A 17,520-nucleotide genomic window follows, 5' to 3' on the forward strand; every position below is an offset into this window, starting at 1 on the left:
TTCCACAATTTCTAATAGTGAAACAATTGCTAAGAGCCTGTGAGCAGGCAGGGCAGAGATGGATGGGGAGCAGCAGTGAGCAGGGCTGCATTCTCGGCAGTGGTTTGGGCACAGGGCTGCGTTGCCCAGGTGTGCAGAGCTGCTGTGCCTGACACATCCACACACAGCAAAGGCACAGCGTCTGGGGAAGAAACAGCTCTCATTTTATAAGCGTTATCTTCTATTCATGCATATCAATATATTGTATTAATATAATACAATATAACGTGCAGGAGACTTGTTTCTGTTTGCTAGGGGAACTCTGAGGCCTCCTGCGTTTGGAAAAGCAGAAAATCCCTTTTAGCTATCCCTAACCCTGTCCCCAATCTTCACCCTCCCTGACCTGAACTGGAGGAAGATCAGTGGTTCCAGACTTTGCTGTCACTGCTGCTTTGAGCTGCTTCCTCGTGGCAGAATCTGTATTTTGGTGGGTACCAAAAATCCCTGCCAACCTTGAAATCCACTATTCTCCTGTCAATTGTTCTTCCAGTGAAACTGTCTCCTGAATATCCAGTGTTCAATCCCAACCTTCTGCTCTCCTGAGCAGAGTTAGATTTCCTTGGCTGTTGAGGCAGTCTGAGGTGGGTGAGCTGGCTCTGGGCATTGAGACTCTCTGAGGCTGCTCTGAGAGCCACAGGCACCATGTGAAATTCAAATCTTAATGTTTGGTCTATTATGCAGATGGATGTGAACAGAGATACGTGTGTGACCCCATTTATCTCTCTAATGAAGTGCCATCAATAGAACATCTGTTTCTTTGCTGTAGAAGATGAAACCTCTGATGAATCATGCTTATAAATGAAGTATTTATTTATTTAATTTGCATTTTTACCAGTGCAGACCTGTCCCAGCAGCCACCGTGCACGGCTGCAGAAATGGCCTGGGAATAAACTGTGTGAAGTTTTCATTTCTCCTGAGGCTGTTTCATGTGAAGGGAGCTGTTGTGGCCCGCTCAGCTCTGGGGGAAGCCTCCAGCCACACTGTCCTGTCCTGGGTGAGGTGTCCAGGGGACACCTCCAGAGAGAGGGACAGGAATTGCAGAGCATGGGAGTTTCTCCTTGCCCTCAGATTGCCTCTGTGGATAAAGTGCCGCGAGAAAGCGCGTGGTGACAGAGCAGAATCTTTGCAGGAAGGTTCAGCATGATGGATGAGCCTCATTTAAATCTCCCCAGAGCTGACTCCTTGTTCTCCACACTCCGTGTTGCTTGTCTTTATCATCACATGGGAGGAAGCTGGTGTTCCGCTTCACTCTATCATCCTTTCCACTTTAACCAGGGTATTGGCAGTCACCACGAGCTGGCCCCCAACCAGGGCAGAATTTCAGCTTTTGCTGATGTATTTTTTAAGTCTGAGCTTGATTTCAATTTCACCCTGGAGAAAAGGCTCCTAATGATATGCCGTTAGCAGAGGAGGAATTTGTTCTGTGGATATCGTAGCAGAGGAAGATAAATATCATACATATTTTATTTCAGAGACTAATAAAGAAAGAATAAAAAAAATACCAAATATATATACACATATCTAGTTCAGAAATACCAGACAGTAAAATGGAGTTTGTACTACAGGCTGCTCAATCAGCACGATTTGCTGTTTATCTTTAGAAAGGGAGGGTCATTTTTTGGATGCCTTATATTCCCTCCCTGGCACCTGGGGCCCTGCAGCTGTGCCTCGTGCACGTGGATCTGATCTGGTCTCCAGCCTTGTAGCACTCACAAGCTGCTGTATTTTCAGACCCCTCACAGTGAGAATTACCTCAGCTTTCCTTTCCCATTAGTGCTATCCTCTTCTTTCCCTTTTGCCCTCGGAGAGGGATTTTTCCTTGACGAATTGAACGCGTCTCCTCAGGTGAAGGATGTGTTCCCCCTGGATTTGTGGGGGGCAGGAGTTGCCCTGGGTGTCTGTCAGAGTGCCCGGCTGCGCTGGGGAAGAGCTCACAACTCCCCTGACCATCAGGTGCCCCGGCAGTCAGAGCACAGCTGCAGAATTCCCAACAGCTGGCTCGGGGCTGGCAGTGCTCGGCCAGCAAAGAGCCTCCAGCTCCATCTAGTGAGGCTCCGGGATCGCGGCTGGCACACCCGGCCCGCTGCCGGAGAGGGCACGGAAATCCCTCCTCAGCTTCCCAGGACTGCGGCTCCAGGCAGCCACAGCCCGCAGAAAATCAGGAGAAGAGCCTTTGCTGCTTGCACACATCAAAAATCACCGTGGCAACTGCTGCGAGAAGAGTTCTCTTGCTGGGTAATAGAGAAAACAGAGGAATAGACACATATCAAGTACTTAGAAAAGATAGCAGAGCTTTTTTCAGGACTAGATTCAAGAGCCATTAATAGCCCTGGCTCAGGAGCAGGATGAGGAATATTAAATCCATGATATCCAGCAAGCTGACACAGAGAGGAGGGGAGATCCATTAAAGTGCACAGCGTGCCGTGGCAAAGGTCAGTGTCACTCCAAATCATTATTTAACACAGAAAAAGCTCTTCTCTCAGGAGTTCTTAGTCCCACTTTGAGAGAAGATGGTAACAGCTTTTTAGCTGAGGGAACCAGTGTGTTCTGATGTTTTCTGGGATTTGTTTTCTGTACTCCAGCCACTCCTAACGAGGCTCTTCAGTTCACACAGCTATCCCAGGCACCCTTCTCGGAGCTGCAGAGAATTTTGTGGCTCGAAGCGGTGCTCCAGGTGCCTTTTGCTGCTTTGAGGCAGGGGCACAGTTGTCAGGGACACACTGAATGTGGTGCTTTTGTGACACTGAAGTCACCTGTGGAGGAAACAAAGGCACTGGTGAGAAGCTGGACCAGTTTGGTGTAGTCACCGTGGGGAGCATTAACCACAGCCATAGACTCAGTTGTTTAATTCAAACTATTTTGTGCCAGAGTGTTGCCCAGAAGGCAAGTAATGATCCCAATTTATTTTTTTGTTCTGTATGTAAACAGTTAGATAAGGGAGAGGGGGTTTTTACAAGCTGTAGTTCTGTAAACAGTGTCCTTAATTGTCTGGAAAGGTCATGAGAGCATGAGAAAATGTGCAACTCTTTCTGCTTGGAGCATGAAATGAGCGGGGAATAAATCAGTGATTCTGATGTGGAAGAGTTGTGGGTACAGCCAGGGGGATTGCTGGGCTTTATGGAAGTTTAGGAATGTTTAAACCAGAGATTCTAAGATGCAAAAAGAAATGATTTTATTCTAATGTAAGAAGTGGGGATGACACAGGTTTCCTTAGCCTGGAGAACGCCCTCTCTGTGTTCATTAGCTTTGCTTTCTGAGGAGTCTGCTTGTTCAGAGGGCACAGGCACCTGCCCTCCACTTCTGCTTCATGACCATTTTCATTTGAACGTCTGTTTTACTGCCTAATGAAGGTTGGGCTTTTTAATTAATTTTGTATGGTTCTAGTATTGCTGCGAGGGATTGGCTGGAACTCGCAGTGGATCAGCAGGGCTCTGGGTGATACATTCCAATAAACACTTCTGCAGGTAACAGCCACAAAGGTGGTCCTGCAGCTGCCCTCCCGGGAGCAGGAAGGGCTTTCATGGCCTCTCACAGCTTCTTTGTCATTTGAAATCAGACATTTTGGCATCTCTGCTCCCCACTCGAAGTCCTTCACGCCTTGTGAAGGGGAAAGTTGGCTCAGCTCAGTGTTTATTATTTTCTGTCATTGTCTATTCCGCTTCCTACAAGTGCCTCTATTCCCTTCCAAATCCCCATTTGGATTCCAGCTAAAGATCCATCTTTTCTCCTGGGCTCCTGTGGCCACCCAAAGCTGTCTGAAATGTAGATTTTTCTGCAGCCTCTCCTGAGGATGTGGAATCACACAGACACTACAGATACCTGTTCTCCAGGGATCGTTCTTAATTTGTAAATGCTACCGTGAGCCGTGTTCAATCACTGTCACCGCGCCTCCTCCTCTCCTCTCTTTGGGTTTCTAATAAGGACTTATTAGATAAGGCAGAAATTAGAGGAATAACACCTAAATTCATTAAGCAATAAAATTAATTCACGGCCTGTAATTGTTGGAGCAGGAGACCGGTAATTCCTGTTCGCTCTGGTTTCACAGGAGCTCCACCCTGGCAGGCGCTGGGGCACCTGCGATGTGGGGCAGTGCCCGGTGGGGCAGCGCAGGGAGGAGCTCAGTGCCGAGCTCTGACCTCTGCGGGCTGCCTGCGGCGCCTTCCCCATCGCCTCTGCGTTCCGGAGAGCTCGTAGTTCCCCTCATCGCCTGCAGACCATCTGGAGAAGTTTGCCCGTGCTCCGAAGTGTCCTTGCCATCGGCAGGTGCCGGCGGTGGGAGCAGGGACCGGCGGTGGGAGCAGGGAGCGGCGCTGCCGCCGTGTCTCCCGGGGCTGCTGCCTGCTCCGGCATTCCGGTCATACTTCTCTCGCTCGCTGCCTCTGATGAAGTCATCAGCTCTCCTTCTCTCCTTCCCGGCTCCTTCCCAGTGCCATGGCATGTGCGCTGCTCAGCAGCGCGCCTTCCTTCTGGTGAGTTCGGGGAGTCCATTTCTCCTCGCTGACTTCTCTCCCGGCGCTCAGCTTGGGCCTCTCTTTCCTCTCTGGAGCTGGAGCAGGTTCTTATCAGGAAATCAGCTCCCTGCGAAGGGCCTGCTTGGTATTCCTTCCAGCTTTGCTTTTGTTCACCGTGTCTCTTCCACTGGCTGATCCCTGGAATTGTGTGAGAGGGGAGTGCGAAGAGAGATGAACAAACAGGAGTTAATGTATTTTATTCTCCATAATGAGAGCATAATCCTGATGATCTCTCGGACTAGTTGGGATTCACAGGAGCAGGTAATGCAAATGGAAGGACACCTCACTCGCTAAGTGAAAAGTAAACAGCAGGAGCAGTTGTTTGTGTGTTTGTTACACATAACAACCTGCTTGGAGCAGTGTCTGGGAAGTGGAGTCGAAGGAGGCAGTGATGTTGGCTGGGTTAAACAAGAGTTTGGGTGCCAGGAGCTGCTCACAGCCTGTTCTGCTGCTGCCCTGGAGCCTTGGGGGGATTGCTGTGCTGCTCCATGAGGATTCCACAGCATGAAAAACAGGCATGGAAGAGTGGAGTGAGGATTAATTATTCTGTCAGTTCCAGTGCCTTGAATTAACAAACCAAATGTGTTTATTACTGTACAGGAAGAGTTTCAGAAATACTCATAAGCCCGAGGTCCTAAACGAACGTGCAGTGTTTGCAGTGCTTGTGTGTCCTTTTGGCAGTGGGATATGTTCAACTTAAAACCCTCCTGGTGCCTTCCACTGCCAACAATGTGCTGGCCCAGCTGTGTGGGGATAACCTGGGAGAGCTCTCAGGGGCTGGATAACGTCAAGGAAGTTCCTCTTTGAAGATCTTACTCTGCACAGGGGGAAACCCAAAACATTGCGGCCCTCTGTAAATATTTGGAAAAGGAGGAAGCCCTGTTGCTTGTTTCTCTCTCTCTCTCCTGTGTTGTATAATGTGGATGAGCCCTGGGCCCTCTGTGCTATTGGGAGGTGACTCAGAATTGCCACCAAGTCTGTCCAGACAGGGATGGAAGTTCAGGAGAGGTTGGGAAGAAAAGGCTGGAATCAGACACTGAATCTGATCTCTTGTAGCTTGCTTATTTTATTGGACAAGTGGGCAAATCTGACAGCAATCACAGCAAATAAGGCTGGAGGGATTTCAGGAGGTGTCTGGGATCTGTCAGCCCCAGGAGAGGGGAGGGAAGGAAGCCCACTGTCCCTGAAGCTCGCTGGGCAGGCAGAGCTCTCCCTCTCTGCACCTCCAGCTCCAGTGTGTAACTGTCCATGGCCAGATGGGGCTGCTTCCAGTGCCTAACCCAAATCCCTTCTGCTGCAGGTTAAGACATTTCTTTCTCAGCCTCCAGTGGCTGTGGAGAGGTTTTATGACTGGTTTACAGTGTCCTTTTCCGTGGCCCTGGGCTTGCTGTGGCAGCGTGGCTGGTGCCAGGCCCTGGGCATGAGATGGGGCCTCCAGCCCTGAAGAAGTAAAAAGGGCAACTTAAACCTTTATATATTCGTGCTGTTCACCACGTGAAGCTGCTCTGCTTTACATTCCTGGAGTTACTAATTTACCTGTAAGCTATTTTTATTAACCTTTAAAACAAACAGCTCCCCCCACATCCCCCCCAACACCCACCCCCACCTCTCCTTCTGGTTATTTCTGGTTTCTTACAGAGGGTTTTGTAACGTGTCTCTCCTGCAGTGAAACCCACAGCGTTTAAACGAAGCTAAAATAGAGATTTGACTCCAAACATTTCATGAAGCATAAGTTTAATGATTACAGGAGGGTTTAGGTGCCAAGCCAGCTGTGGGTTTGGTCTGGGGTCACGCTGATGTGTTTGCAGGCTCTGCCTGGGGTGTATTTTAATGATGAAGTAAGGAGCTAAGCTGGGGGCTGGTACCCCCATACAGGTGCTTTCCCTCAGTGCTGAGCAGTGTTTGGGGCTGGGGAACACGTGGTGAAAGTAATTTCTTGTCGCTGCCTTTCAGGTAGTGCCATCATTCCTGTTCTCCAGCCAGGTGTGTGAGAAATGCTTTAAACAATGTTGATTTTTCCGGTCATTAGGAAAATGCAAAGCAGCTTCTTCAGTTGTCATCTCGAGCTCGCTTTCAAAATGCTGTAATCAAGTAGCTCCTTTATGACAGTCCAAAAACAAAAGAAAGCTCAAAGGAATGGGCGAGGAGGCTGAATCTTCTGAGAGGAGATGACACCAAAGGATTTTACTGCTTGAGCTCAAAGTGCAGCTTTCTGCAGAGAAAGTGCCATTTGAAGGCTTGGCTGGGAGTTGGGAAGGCAGAGAGGTTTCTCTCACTGCTGGTTGGGGCTGGCTGACGTTCACACAGGTTACGTGGCAACCAAGGAAGATGTCACTGAGCCAGCACCTCACCCTGCCCATGGCTGGAATCTCAATCTGCTCTTTTGGAATAGTTTAAGACACATCTCAGGAATTGCTGGTGTTGGTCGTTTCTTGCAGTCAGGTTTTGGCAAGGGCAGAACGGTGCTGAGGAAACAACCTGCATGGAAAGGCTCGGCTAAGGAGGACTCTGCAGTGGTTTTGGGAAGCTTGTTACAAGGTCTGAGCATCACTGAATGGCAGCTGGGAAAGAAATGTTTTTCTGAGTTCCATGGTGCTTTCAAAGAGGGTTTGTGAACTGTGGGCAGACCACCTTACAACGATGTAGCTGACCTGTCCTAACATCCTAAATCTGCTCAGTGTTGAGCATAGCCATTAATTTTGCCTTTTCAGCCCCTTCCCTTCCTTGCCAGTGGGGAAGGAGGTAAGTATTCCTATCCTCATTTTATACTTTAGCAAAAGCAGGATTTAATGATTTTTCTCCTGGTTCCAAAGCAAATTGCTAGAGGAATTAGTGAGGTAACTTAAGCATCCTGTGCCTCTAACCCCATTAGCAGTTTCCCCGAGGAGGATCAAATCCACCAAGAGCACGGATCTGTACTTTGCATATAATTCTCACTCATCTCAATACAGTTTCTGTTTACTCATCTGCAGACTGGAAATAATGATAATGCCAACCTGTCGGGCATTATCTGAAGCTTACACTCATATAAAAAATGCTAATTGTTGAAGGTGAAAGTCTTGCTGGTGGGATGTTGTTCCAGGCGGCTGGGGGTAACACCAGTGGAATCTGTGGGGTTCGTTGCCTCGTTACACCTCGGGGGGAGACACTAGATTTTGCCGGGCTGCTGGTGTCCCTGCGCTGTCCCTGCGCTGTCCCTGCGCTGCTGGCTGTGTGTAACAGTGCCCTGTTGTGTGTCCCCAGAGTCCCCCCCGGAGCGGTGCGGGCAGAGGCGCAGCATGCCCAGCGGCATCCCGGAGAAGAACCCCGCCATGGAGCCCGCGGCCACCACGCCTTTCCGGGTCACGGTCAGTGTCTGCCCCCTGCACCGCTGCTGGGGGCTGCTGGGGGCTGCCGGGGGGAGAGAACGGCTCAGCCTGACGGGAGAGGTGCTGCCTGTGCTCAGCTGGTTGTAGGAAATTGGGGTGTGCTGTTAGATAGCGTTAGCGACAGGCAGCGGTATCCTGGAGGAGCAGTAGGGTTTGAATGGAGTCTGCAGCTTCACTTGGGGACACTTTCCTGGAGAGGTTTCCCTGGTGAGTGCTGGAGCAGAGTATTCCTGGGTGCATTGAGCTGTCTGCAGCTGTACAGTGTGTGCTCACACTCCTACAGAGGGAAGATCTCCTCTAGAGGAACCTGTCATTAACTGACGGGACACCTGCCAGGCTGGGATTGCCCAGAGCCTGGGATCCTGTCCCAGCAGGAGGCTGCAGGAGCCATCCACGTTTTCCGTGGCTTCGATCCTTGTGCTTTGAGATGGCCCTGGTTGTTCACTGCCGTGACTAACAGTGGTCTTGGCACCGCTGTGTCACTGACGGGCAGGAGCAGGGACCCCAGGAGTGGGCTGTGTCAGTGCCCAGTGTCAGCACAGAGTGAGCAGTGTGAGCACAGACTCCTCTCCCCACTCCCTGCACACATCAGCTGCCTGGGCTGGCTCTCCTTGCACGCTGAGCCATTTTTATTCACACAACTCACAAATGGTCTTGCAGCAGGTTTGCTCCACGCAGGTTTTCTCTGCAGGCCACACCTTCTTTACAGACTCAGCTGCTGCTTACCACACTCAGGGAGGCAGAACCAGAATTTCAAAGGGAAGACAATGGTGCAATCTGAGAAAAAATAAAATAATCTGAGCACACCCAGTTCACCTGAGAACATTTGCACTGGTGAATGAGTCATTATTAGCAGTTTGGACAAGGAGTTTATTTTAGTTCTAGAAATTGTTCTTCCAGCCATCAGAACCTATAGGTCTCGGTGAATGGATGTCCTTGAACCCTAAACAACTACTGCTGGTTGGTGAAAATGGCAAAACATGATGGGGAAATCTGGATTCTTCACAAGACAGAGGATTTGGGCATATTTTTCTTTGTGTCCCTGCAGTCAAAGAAAATAATTTATTCCTTTCCAGTGGCATATGTCCTGCTTTTTGGGTTTTTAGAGAAGCTATTCCAGCTTTGAGCAGGTCAGCCCCTGGTGGTGGAACAGCTGACGTGGGATGCAGTTCCTTGCTTTGAGCAGCTCTGTTACTCAGTGTGGATTAAATAAGGGCAGCCATCACACGGCTAATACACGACATTTGTCTTCTCTGAGTTCAAATCCACCCTCATCTCATTTCTCCCCTGCTCCCCCTCCGAGTGTCACTGCATTAATATGAATGGCTTCATTAGGTACAGTTGGTGCTGCTGCCCAGCCTTCAGCAGATGTCTGACTTTAGAAATATATTCTCCCTCACCTTCCTTCATTAACCAGAGGAACATTAGCAGTCAGTCCACTCCAGCCACTGGGAATAGTAATTAGTGCCTTAGTTTAGTGGTAATGGGATTATTACTTTTGAGCCTGCTGTTGTAGGTTTGGAAATGGTAAGCTTTTCATATTTTACAGCTGATTGTTCTTCCCTGACATCTCCATCCTTCTGCTGTTGAGTCTCCAAGGGCCTGGGAAGCTCAGGAGCCACTGGATTCAGCTATTTTGGCAGAGTTGCACTCCCAGTTGCTTTCTTTCATTTCAGAACTAGAGCAAAGTGGGTTGGAAATTTGGGAACTTCCCCTGGGAGTTCCTTTCCAGTACAGAAATCTGCCAGGCAGGTTACAGATAATTGGGCATTGTGGTTTTTGAAAACAAGAGCTCCTGGAAGTTTTTAAATTATAGAATATAAACCTCGAAAATCAAGTCTTAAAATTTCTATATCTTCATATGTGACTTAACTGTTCTTACCTCTTCTCCTAAAAGAAATTTTTAATGAAGCTTCTTAAACTTGGAAAAATCTCCTCTAGTCCTGGTTATCTCCTGCTGTACAAAGAATTATTTTCCATGTAAATCCCTCCCTTCCCCTCCGTGCTCTCAGAGCTCCGTATGAGCTGATGCAGAACGAGAAATTTGAGGCTCCAGCCCTGAGCTGAGGTCCCTTGTCCTGAGCCTGCTCTCAGAGACGAGGGTTCACATTTTAGTCTCCATTTCCAGTGGGCAGCAGGCAGCAGCTGGTGATGCTGCAGGGCTGGAGACATCCCCGTGTCCCTCCTCCTCGGCCGTGCTTTTAGGAGAAGCCAGAGAGAATCCCAAAAGCTCGAGGTGTGAGACGGGTTTAATCTGAAATTCCTGGGGTATTTCATCAAACTCGGGGGCCAGAGGCTGGGGAACTCTGCTGAGGGCCAGTGCAATCCCTCACTGTGCCCACCTCGCAGGGAAACGGTGCAGGGGAGGATTTGCTGAGGCTCCCATCCCATCAAAGCACTGCCATCTATTGACTCCTTCTGTTAGAGCCCGATTTACTCCGTTCTCTACGAAAATAGCCCGGGCCAAGCAAAGTCCAAATTGCCAAACAACTTGAGGAAGCATCTGTATTTTCTGTATTTTACTAGACAGAATTTAGGATTTCTTTCTCCAGCCCTTAAATCCTCAGTTCCAGCATTAATCATTTGCTTTTCAGGAGCACCCATACCACTTCAGTGCTTCTTCTGGTTGAAGCCACACTGGTTCCCAAAATCCCCCAAACCACACCAAAACACAGTTTTTCTTCTCTTTGTAACAGGAACTTGTTTTCCTGCAGTTTTCCTGCCTGTTAGGGCTCAGTACACAGCTGAATTTGCAGTGATCCATCATAAGCTGCTCTTACAGCATTCCTCCATCTATCCTGGTTTTAATCCTTGATAAATGAAGTATTAAATACTAATGGCAGTAAATGGAAGCTCCTGGAGAGATGAAAGTGAAGAGCCCTTCTGCCATTCCTCTTCACTGAACATAATCCTAAATAATGGGATCCCAGTTCAAGCTGCTGTGGACAAGATACTGAAGGATATTTTTTTCCCAAGTTTTTGCCTGTGCAATATTACACTCTATTTTCCTTTTTTTTTTTTTTTGGAAAAGCAGTCATGTAAATTATATTATAATGATTTGACTTTGGAGAATTTATGTTCCTGTATTATGTGGAATGAGTGGAATGGCACTTCCCTCGGCGTGATCACCCCTCTTTAATTGAAATGTAATTGTTTACTAAACCATTGCAGCTCAGAGGGAAAATTACTGTCATTTTGGTCTGTGGCTGCATACATTAAAGTGCCCCTTTTGTGGGGATTGAATTTAAGGAGAATAGGAACATTATCACAGATGATATATAAACATAAAGCCATTATCATTAAACTGTCAGCTGCAACTGACTTTGGGTAACCAGCGTTAGTGGCAGCAAGAAATAGGGAAATTACTTGGAGAATGTATCTGTCACTTCAGTCACCACTTCTGCAGCAGGACATGCTTGGAAGCTTTGGGGCTGCGAGCATTTGAGAGATTGCAAGAAAAACGAGGTCATTTGGAGCTTTTGCAGTTATTTCCAGTCTCCCTGGTACTGCTTGGCAGAAATCAGGAGGGGTTTCTCAGGTACCCAGCACCCTGAGCTGGACCTTCAGCATCCTTTGGGGATGGATTTCCAGGCTCTCCACAAAGGTGGTTTGTTCTTACCACCCTCATTTTCCAGCTGGGAAAACTGAGGGAGTGAAAACTTCGCTAACTTAGATCTGATCGTGCTCCAAAGCCCAAAAATACCTCCTGAGCCGAATTTCTTCATTTCTAATTCCCAATCCTGGTGTTAACCACTAGCTAAACTATTCCTAATTACCTCTCTGAAATCCTCCTCAGTTTCAAGAGAATTAAATATTCTCCAAATTGATGCTGTAATGTGAAAATGAGTAAGCAGGTTCCTGGACTCCCAAGTCCTTGTTCCTAGCGCAGAAATGCCTTGACTTTCTTATGTTCTCTGCCAGCACCTCATGTTGTCAAATTTTTAATTGCTTGTTATTTAAATTAGAGCCCTCTGCCTGATTTTTCTAAGTCATCTTATTAACATAAACCTATGAGTATTTTTGATCTTTAATTTTTGCTTGTCCTTTATCAGACATGAGAAAAATTCTAGTTAAGGTATGAAGGATAAATTTCATTCTGAAAAAGAGAATCTTTTTCCTTAATGCTTCCTAGCACAGGGATTGAAAAGTGAACCTGACTGTAAAGACATTTTTAATTCTTTGAGTCTGACCTTGTATGTTGAATTTTTTTTGTAAGTAAACCTGGAATTTCCAGCTGGGGAGAACTGCAAGGCAGCATGGTCAGAGACAGGAGGGACTGTCAGATTTCAGCACAGAGCTGCAGTCCAAACCACCGAGGATTTATGATGTGCATCAAGCAGGAGACAAGAATGACAGGATAAAAGACATGGTGCTATGACCTGCTTCGCTGAAAGGGGCTCAGCAAGGCAGGGTATGGATTTTTTCCCTTTTTGAACCGAGTGTGTTCCAGGGAGGTCTCTTTGTCAGAGCCTGCAGCCGTCTGAAGGACAGTTTTAGAGAAAAGAAGAGCATAAGGGCTCATCAGCAGCTTAATCCACACGCTGGGGCCGCTTCTCTGTAGGATCTGAGTGATCCTGTTGTGGTTTTTGTGGGTTCCTGGTCGCTGGGGGTGGTTGGACAGCAGAGGGTCCCCGGGGCAGGAGCAGGGCTGGCTCAGGCGGGGGACACTGAGGAGGGGACAGGACATTCCCTGCTGCTGCCACATCGGGAGGAGGCTTGTGGGGATCCTCCCAGTGCCCGGGCAGAGTCTCTGGGTTAACCTGCAGCTTCCACGGGAGGGAAACGCCACCAACCACCGAATTCCTGTGCCTTGAACCACTGGAATGTGTTCTGGACTGGGGCAGGAGCTCGCCTTGCTGCCTCCTGTGGGCAGTGGGTAAACAGGGAAACTTCTGGGGAAGGTAAAGTCAAGTACTGAGTACTTCTTGGGTGGGAAAGGGGAAAACAAATGTTTCAGGAAGTTGCCTGGCTCAGCAGAGGGTCTAAATTGGCACAATTCCATTGATTTTGTTCAGCTTCTCCAGCTGGTTACACTTTCTCAGCCTCTGAGGACACTGGACTGATCCCTCTGGACTCTCAGCAGGGCTCAGGCTCCTGGGGGAGCAGCAGAAAATCCTTGGGACTGGGGCAGATTCCTTGTGCCGGGAATGAGGAGGGAAGGAGTGAGAAAGCAGCTCTGAACTCCTTCTCCCCAGAAAGCCTGAGCAAGTTCTTGTGAGATAAACCTCATGTGTTGTTCTCCAGGTTTCATGACTCTCCTCAGATCCTTCCATTCCTCCACTCCTGGGGAAGGAGTGTTGTAGCCAGATGAGAAATACCAACAGCTCCTGTGTGTTTTCATGGAGAGAGCCCATGGGAGGAATATTTAACATTTAGGCAGTAAGTAGGGCTAATAGGAAATGCTAATTCACATTTCATTCTTTTGATCAGTGTATATTGAATGATAATTACAGTGATAGTACTTGGCACTTCTGTAGCACCTTTCATCTGGAGCTGTTAAAGTGTTCTGCCAATCTGAATGAATTCAGGCTTGCAGGCACTGTGGGGTTGCAATTTACCATAATGCCTGAAAATAAACGGGAAACTAAGGCCTGGGAAGATTATACCACTTTGCCTATCATTCAAAATCTTTATGAAGCAGTGTGGTAATGCTGCTGGTCATCTCATAAGAAACAAAACCAACTCAAGGCATCACTATAAATGGTAAAAGTGGTTTAAACCCACCAAGGGATTGGCCTTTACTCTCTAAAACGTGTTTGTTTGGCAATTTTTGTGGCAATTTACCAATTCAGTAGGCACTCGGGTGCTCTGGTGTATTTTTGTTTGAGTTCCCCTCACAAAGACAGAGAAACAATTTCAGATTCTCCCTGGATTTTTCAGCCACATACTTGGATCCATATCCATTCTTTAGAGACTTCCATCTCCGGAGCCTGAGTTGAACAAAAATGTTCATTTCGAAGCTACTACAAGAAGCAAATTCATAGTTTTTCAGTCTCTTCCCAGGAAGCCCAAGTGCAAAGAGCCTGGACTAATTGAGAGGCTGTAGGGAGGCAAATGGACCTGACTGGTTTCGTTTCTGTGCAGTGAATGAAAGGCAGAAAGCAAACAAACAAAAGCTTCAATTTGTTCAAACCTCTGGGCACTGAAAACTCTCACGTTGCTGGTAGCACAAAGGAAAGAGGGCCATTAGAATATCCAACATGACAGTGTCCCTTTAATTTGTTTCTGGGTCACAGATAGAGAATTGTCCTGCAGATATGAAAGGTAGGATAATAAACACATCCCATCCTCCCCCTTTCAGCAGCACTGGCATTGTGCTTTCAGAAAACAAGTCAAGGAGTGGAAGGTATTATCTGAATCTCCTGGAGACTGGAACAGGAGTGCCCATTGCATCAGGACCTTCATCTGTGAACTTCTTCCACTGGGGATGTGTACTGCTTTAGCTCAGGGATATTCAGCATTTGCTGAAATACTGAATTCATTGCACTGGAATTCACAGAGATCTGTGTCATTGCCACAGTTCACCCTGAGCAGTTTTCAATGCATTTCTACCAAGTTTTGTTTCTGAGACAGATTTATTTTTCTCTAGTTTAGACTAAGCATTTCTCCTTAATTTCCAGAAGACGTTTTGAGCCATCATTTTTTGGTCTTTCACTGTAGATGTTCACACGGCAGTGTGGACTGTGGTACTGATGATGATGCTGTGACAGGAAATGATGGGAGAGATTCCCCATCCCAGCTGGCAGTGATCCTGTCCCTGCTGTTCTCCCCGTGGAAGCAGCCGAGCTTTAACAGACACGGAGGAGTTTATGGCCCTTGACTGGATCGTTTGGGATTCATTTTGGAGGTTTGTTCTTCCCCTGCAGATCCGGGCTGGCGCTGCCTGGTGTGAGGCTTTCTCCAGGTGGTGACACTGTTGTTCAAACTGAGTGCAGCTGCTTGGAGCAGCAGGTCTGATCCCTGCTCCCCTGGCCAGTGCAGAACCTGGATCCCTGGCTCGGGGTGGAGCACACATGGGAAGATGACATCGATTTCTAGAGACTTTTTTCAAACTTTAGTTGCCATGGAGACAAGATTCCCGTTCTCCTCCATGCTGTCACTTTTCCTCAGCGCTGCACTCTGATAAGCAATAGGCTGTGTTTGTCCTCCCCACACGCTTTTTTCCCAGTGATACTCATGGCTCAGGCATCAAGGATAATTTGAGAGGGAGCTGGGGAAGCTCTGCTGCTTTTCCTGAGGTGTTCAGGTGTTCCCAGGCCTGGAGCTCTGCCAGAAACTTTCTTGTCTTTATCTTCCTCCATAATTACAGTGGATCATATCTTCCCTGCAACATTTTTCAAAGCACCAAGGAAATTAGCTCCAGAACTAATCATGTCTTTATTTCCTGAATGGCTCCGTGTAGTTCCCGACACGGCTCTGCGGAATGGGATTTGCCCTGAGCAGTGTGACCTGTCCCTGTCCCTCGTCCCCTCCCTTCATTCCTGCCTCTTGCAAGGTCATCTCCATGGCATTGGCACGACGGCACAGCCTGGCCTGACTGGAGCACATCGTTAAGGTTACTTCATTGACTAAACTCCGGGTTAATTGACTTTACGTTTCCCGAGGAGTCCCATGGAACAGGAGACGGGTGATGGGGACAGAGGCTCCTGGACAGAGCCCATTTAGACGCAAGAATTAAAAAAATTTTTTGCTGTTCTTAAGGGGTGGAGGAGGAGACCTTCATCTCCTTCCCTGGGAAACAAGGGAGTGTCCCAGCTGGTGTGGCACTGGCTGTGACTGAGGGACACTGCTGGCCCTGCCCTCGGGCCCTCTGGGAATGAAGCCTTCCTTGGTAATTAGCAACCAAGTCAAAAATAGTTAAGGAATAAGTGACTGACTCTTCAATCTGCCTGATAGAATTGAAACTTCCTGCAGAGTGACAAAATTCTGCTTTAAAGATAGTAAATCCACTGCTAATAATTAGGCAAGAAATAGTCACTGCTAAGACCCAAAAATAGGATCTGTCACTTGCGATGTCTGTCTTATTATTTCGAGGGATAAACCAGCAGTGAACTTAATTTTTGCCTCCAGTTCCTGAAGGATATTCTTTTTGGTTTATATCTTTCAGTGTGAGTGTTTTAAGAGAATTGTCAGTTGTGCTGCCTCACATCACCTTCCTCAGCACCTCAGCCCAAAATCAGACAAAAAGTATGAGCTGAGGAGGGAAAGGAAAGGAGTAAAGGTGGCACAAAGGAGGAGGGAGTTGTCTTGTCTTGGTTTTCATTTCTCTCTGAGCTTTCTTAATCAAAAAGCTCTCTGATCTGTGTGTCCTGAAGGATGGAGAAATCATGAAAGCCAGGCTGGTGCTCCTGGAAATGTCATGTGTGAGTTTTATTTATCCTTCCATTGTCCTTTTTTCCAAAGCTGTAAGTAGGAGGTGAATCAAACTGAAATAGCAATTTTCATAAATTCTGAGATGAGGATAAATGAATTTCATCTTCAGTGTTTGCACAATGTCTGGGAAGTGAGTTGTCTAGGGAGGTAGATAGGGGAAACTCAGGGCTATGGATCATCTGAATTCCAGTTGGTATTCCCCACACCTTCACAAAAGTGAGCATTTTTGTTTGATTGCAGCTGTAATTATTGCTGAATACAAATGTTCCAATTTAAACTGCAGAAATGTGGGGAAAGTCTTTGAAGCCAAGAGCATCTGCCTGGAACATGAGTTTCATATTTGAATGAGTAACTTTTACTGCAAAATTACACAATGAATCCCTACATTCAAAAGATAATAATATTTTTTTTTTTTTACTCTAAACACATCATCTACCAACTGCTTTTTAAAATTTATTGGCTTGGCAGCTGGGTTTTGTAGAAAACGTGTTACTAAAAGCACACAAGGTTTGTCAGAGAAAATGAGGCAGCTCGGTGCTGCTACCTTCCTGTAAACCCAGAGCTGGTCAGTATTGTGAGAAATTGGGTTCTCTCTTGCAGCATTTGCTGTGCCCCAGAGGTTCAGGTGGCAGGGAGCAGGGAGAGGCCTGACACAGCAGGACATCCATGTGCCATTCATCAAAGCAGGGATAAAACACCCTCCTGAACCAGTTTACCCCACATCACACCCGAGGGTGGACTTTAAAAGGGAGCAGTAATGTAAAGAGATTTATGGGGACGGTTTTCTCCTCTCCCCTGTGTGTTTATTGCTCCTCCTGGCGAGCTGGGATACCTGTTCTACCAGGAGCAGTGTGTTTGGGTGGTCAGAGGGCTGGCACAGGAACGAGAAGAACCCTGGAGATGTAATCCTGGCTTTGCAGCTTCTCTGGGCACAGCCAGTGTAACACATCACTCGGAGAGCTCTGCCTTCACACCCTCCCTGTGTGCCCTGCCAAACCCTCCCTCCGACAGCATCTCCTACCTGCCCTCCCACCTCCAGCACCTGCCCTCCTTGCTCCCTCCGTGCACAGGGAGCTTGTTGAGGGGTGAATCTGCCTGGGGACTGGCTTTTAAAAGGGATATTCTCATTCCTGAGTTTGGGAAAGAATTAATCTGCTTTATATAACAAAAAAGACCTTCTTTCCTGAAATAGAAGGGTACAGTGGCTGATGCCAACTGTTCCTGGACGG

The 17,520-nt window shown here is 47.6% G+C and overlaps 1 protein-coding gene across 3 annotated transcripts in view; it reads left to right on the plus strand.

Moving 5' to 3' along the window:
• Positions 1-17,520, plus strand: part of DAB2IP (DAB2 interacting protein) — a 127,592-nt gene that overhangs the window by 8,366 nt on the left and 101,706 nt on the right. For 2 of the 3 annotated variants that reach the window (XM_066332914.1, XM_066332915.1), the window contains exon 2: positions 7,794-7,897. In XM_066332914.1, the coding sequence (XP_066189011.1) occupies positions 7,794-7,897 (104 nt within the window). Of the gene's footprint in view, positions 1-4,488; positions 4,509-7,793; positions 7,898-17,520 lie in introns of those variants that run through there. The other variant, XM_066332917.1, reaches the window with a different exon arrangement.

The sequence above is a fragment of the Sylvia atricapilla genome, chromosome 19, assembly GCF_009819655.1.
Source record: "Sylvia atricapilla isolate bSylAtr1 chromosome 19, bSylAtr1.pri, whole genome shotgun sequence".
NCBI lineage: Eukaryota > Metazoa > Chordata > Aves > Passeriformes > Sylviidae > Sylvia > Sylvia atricapilla.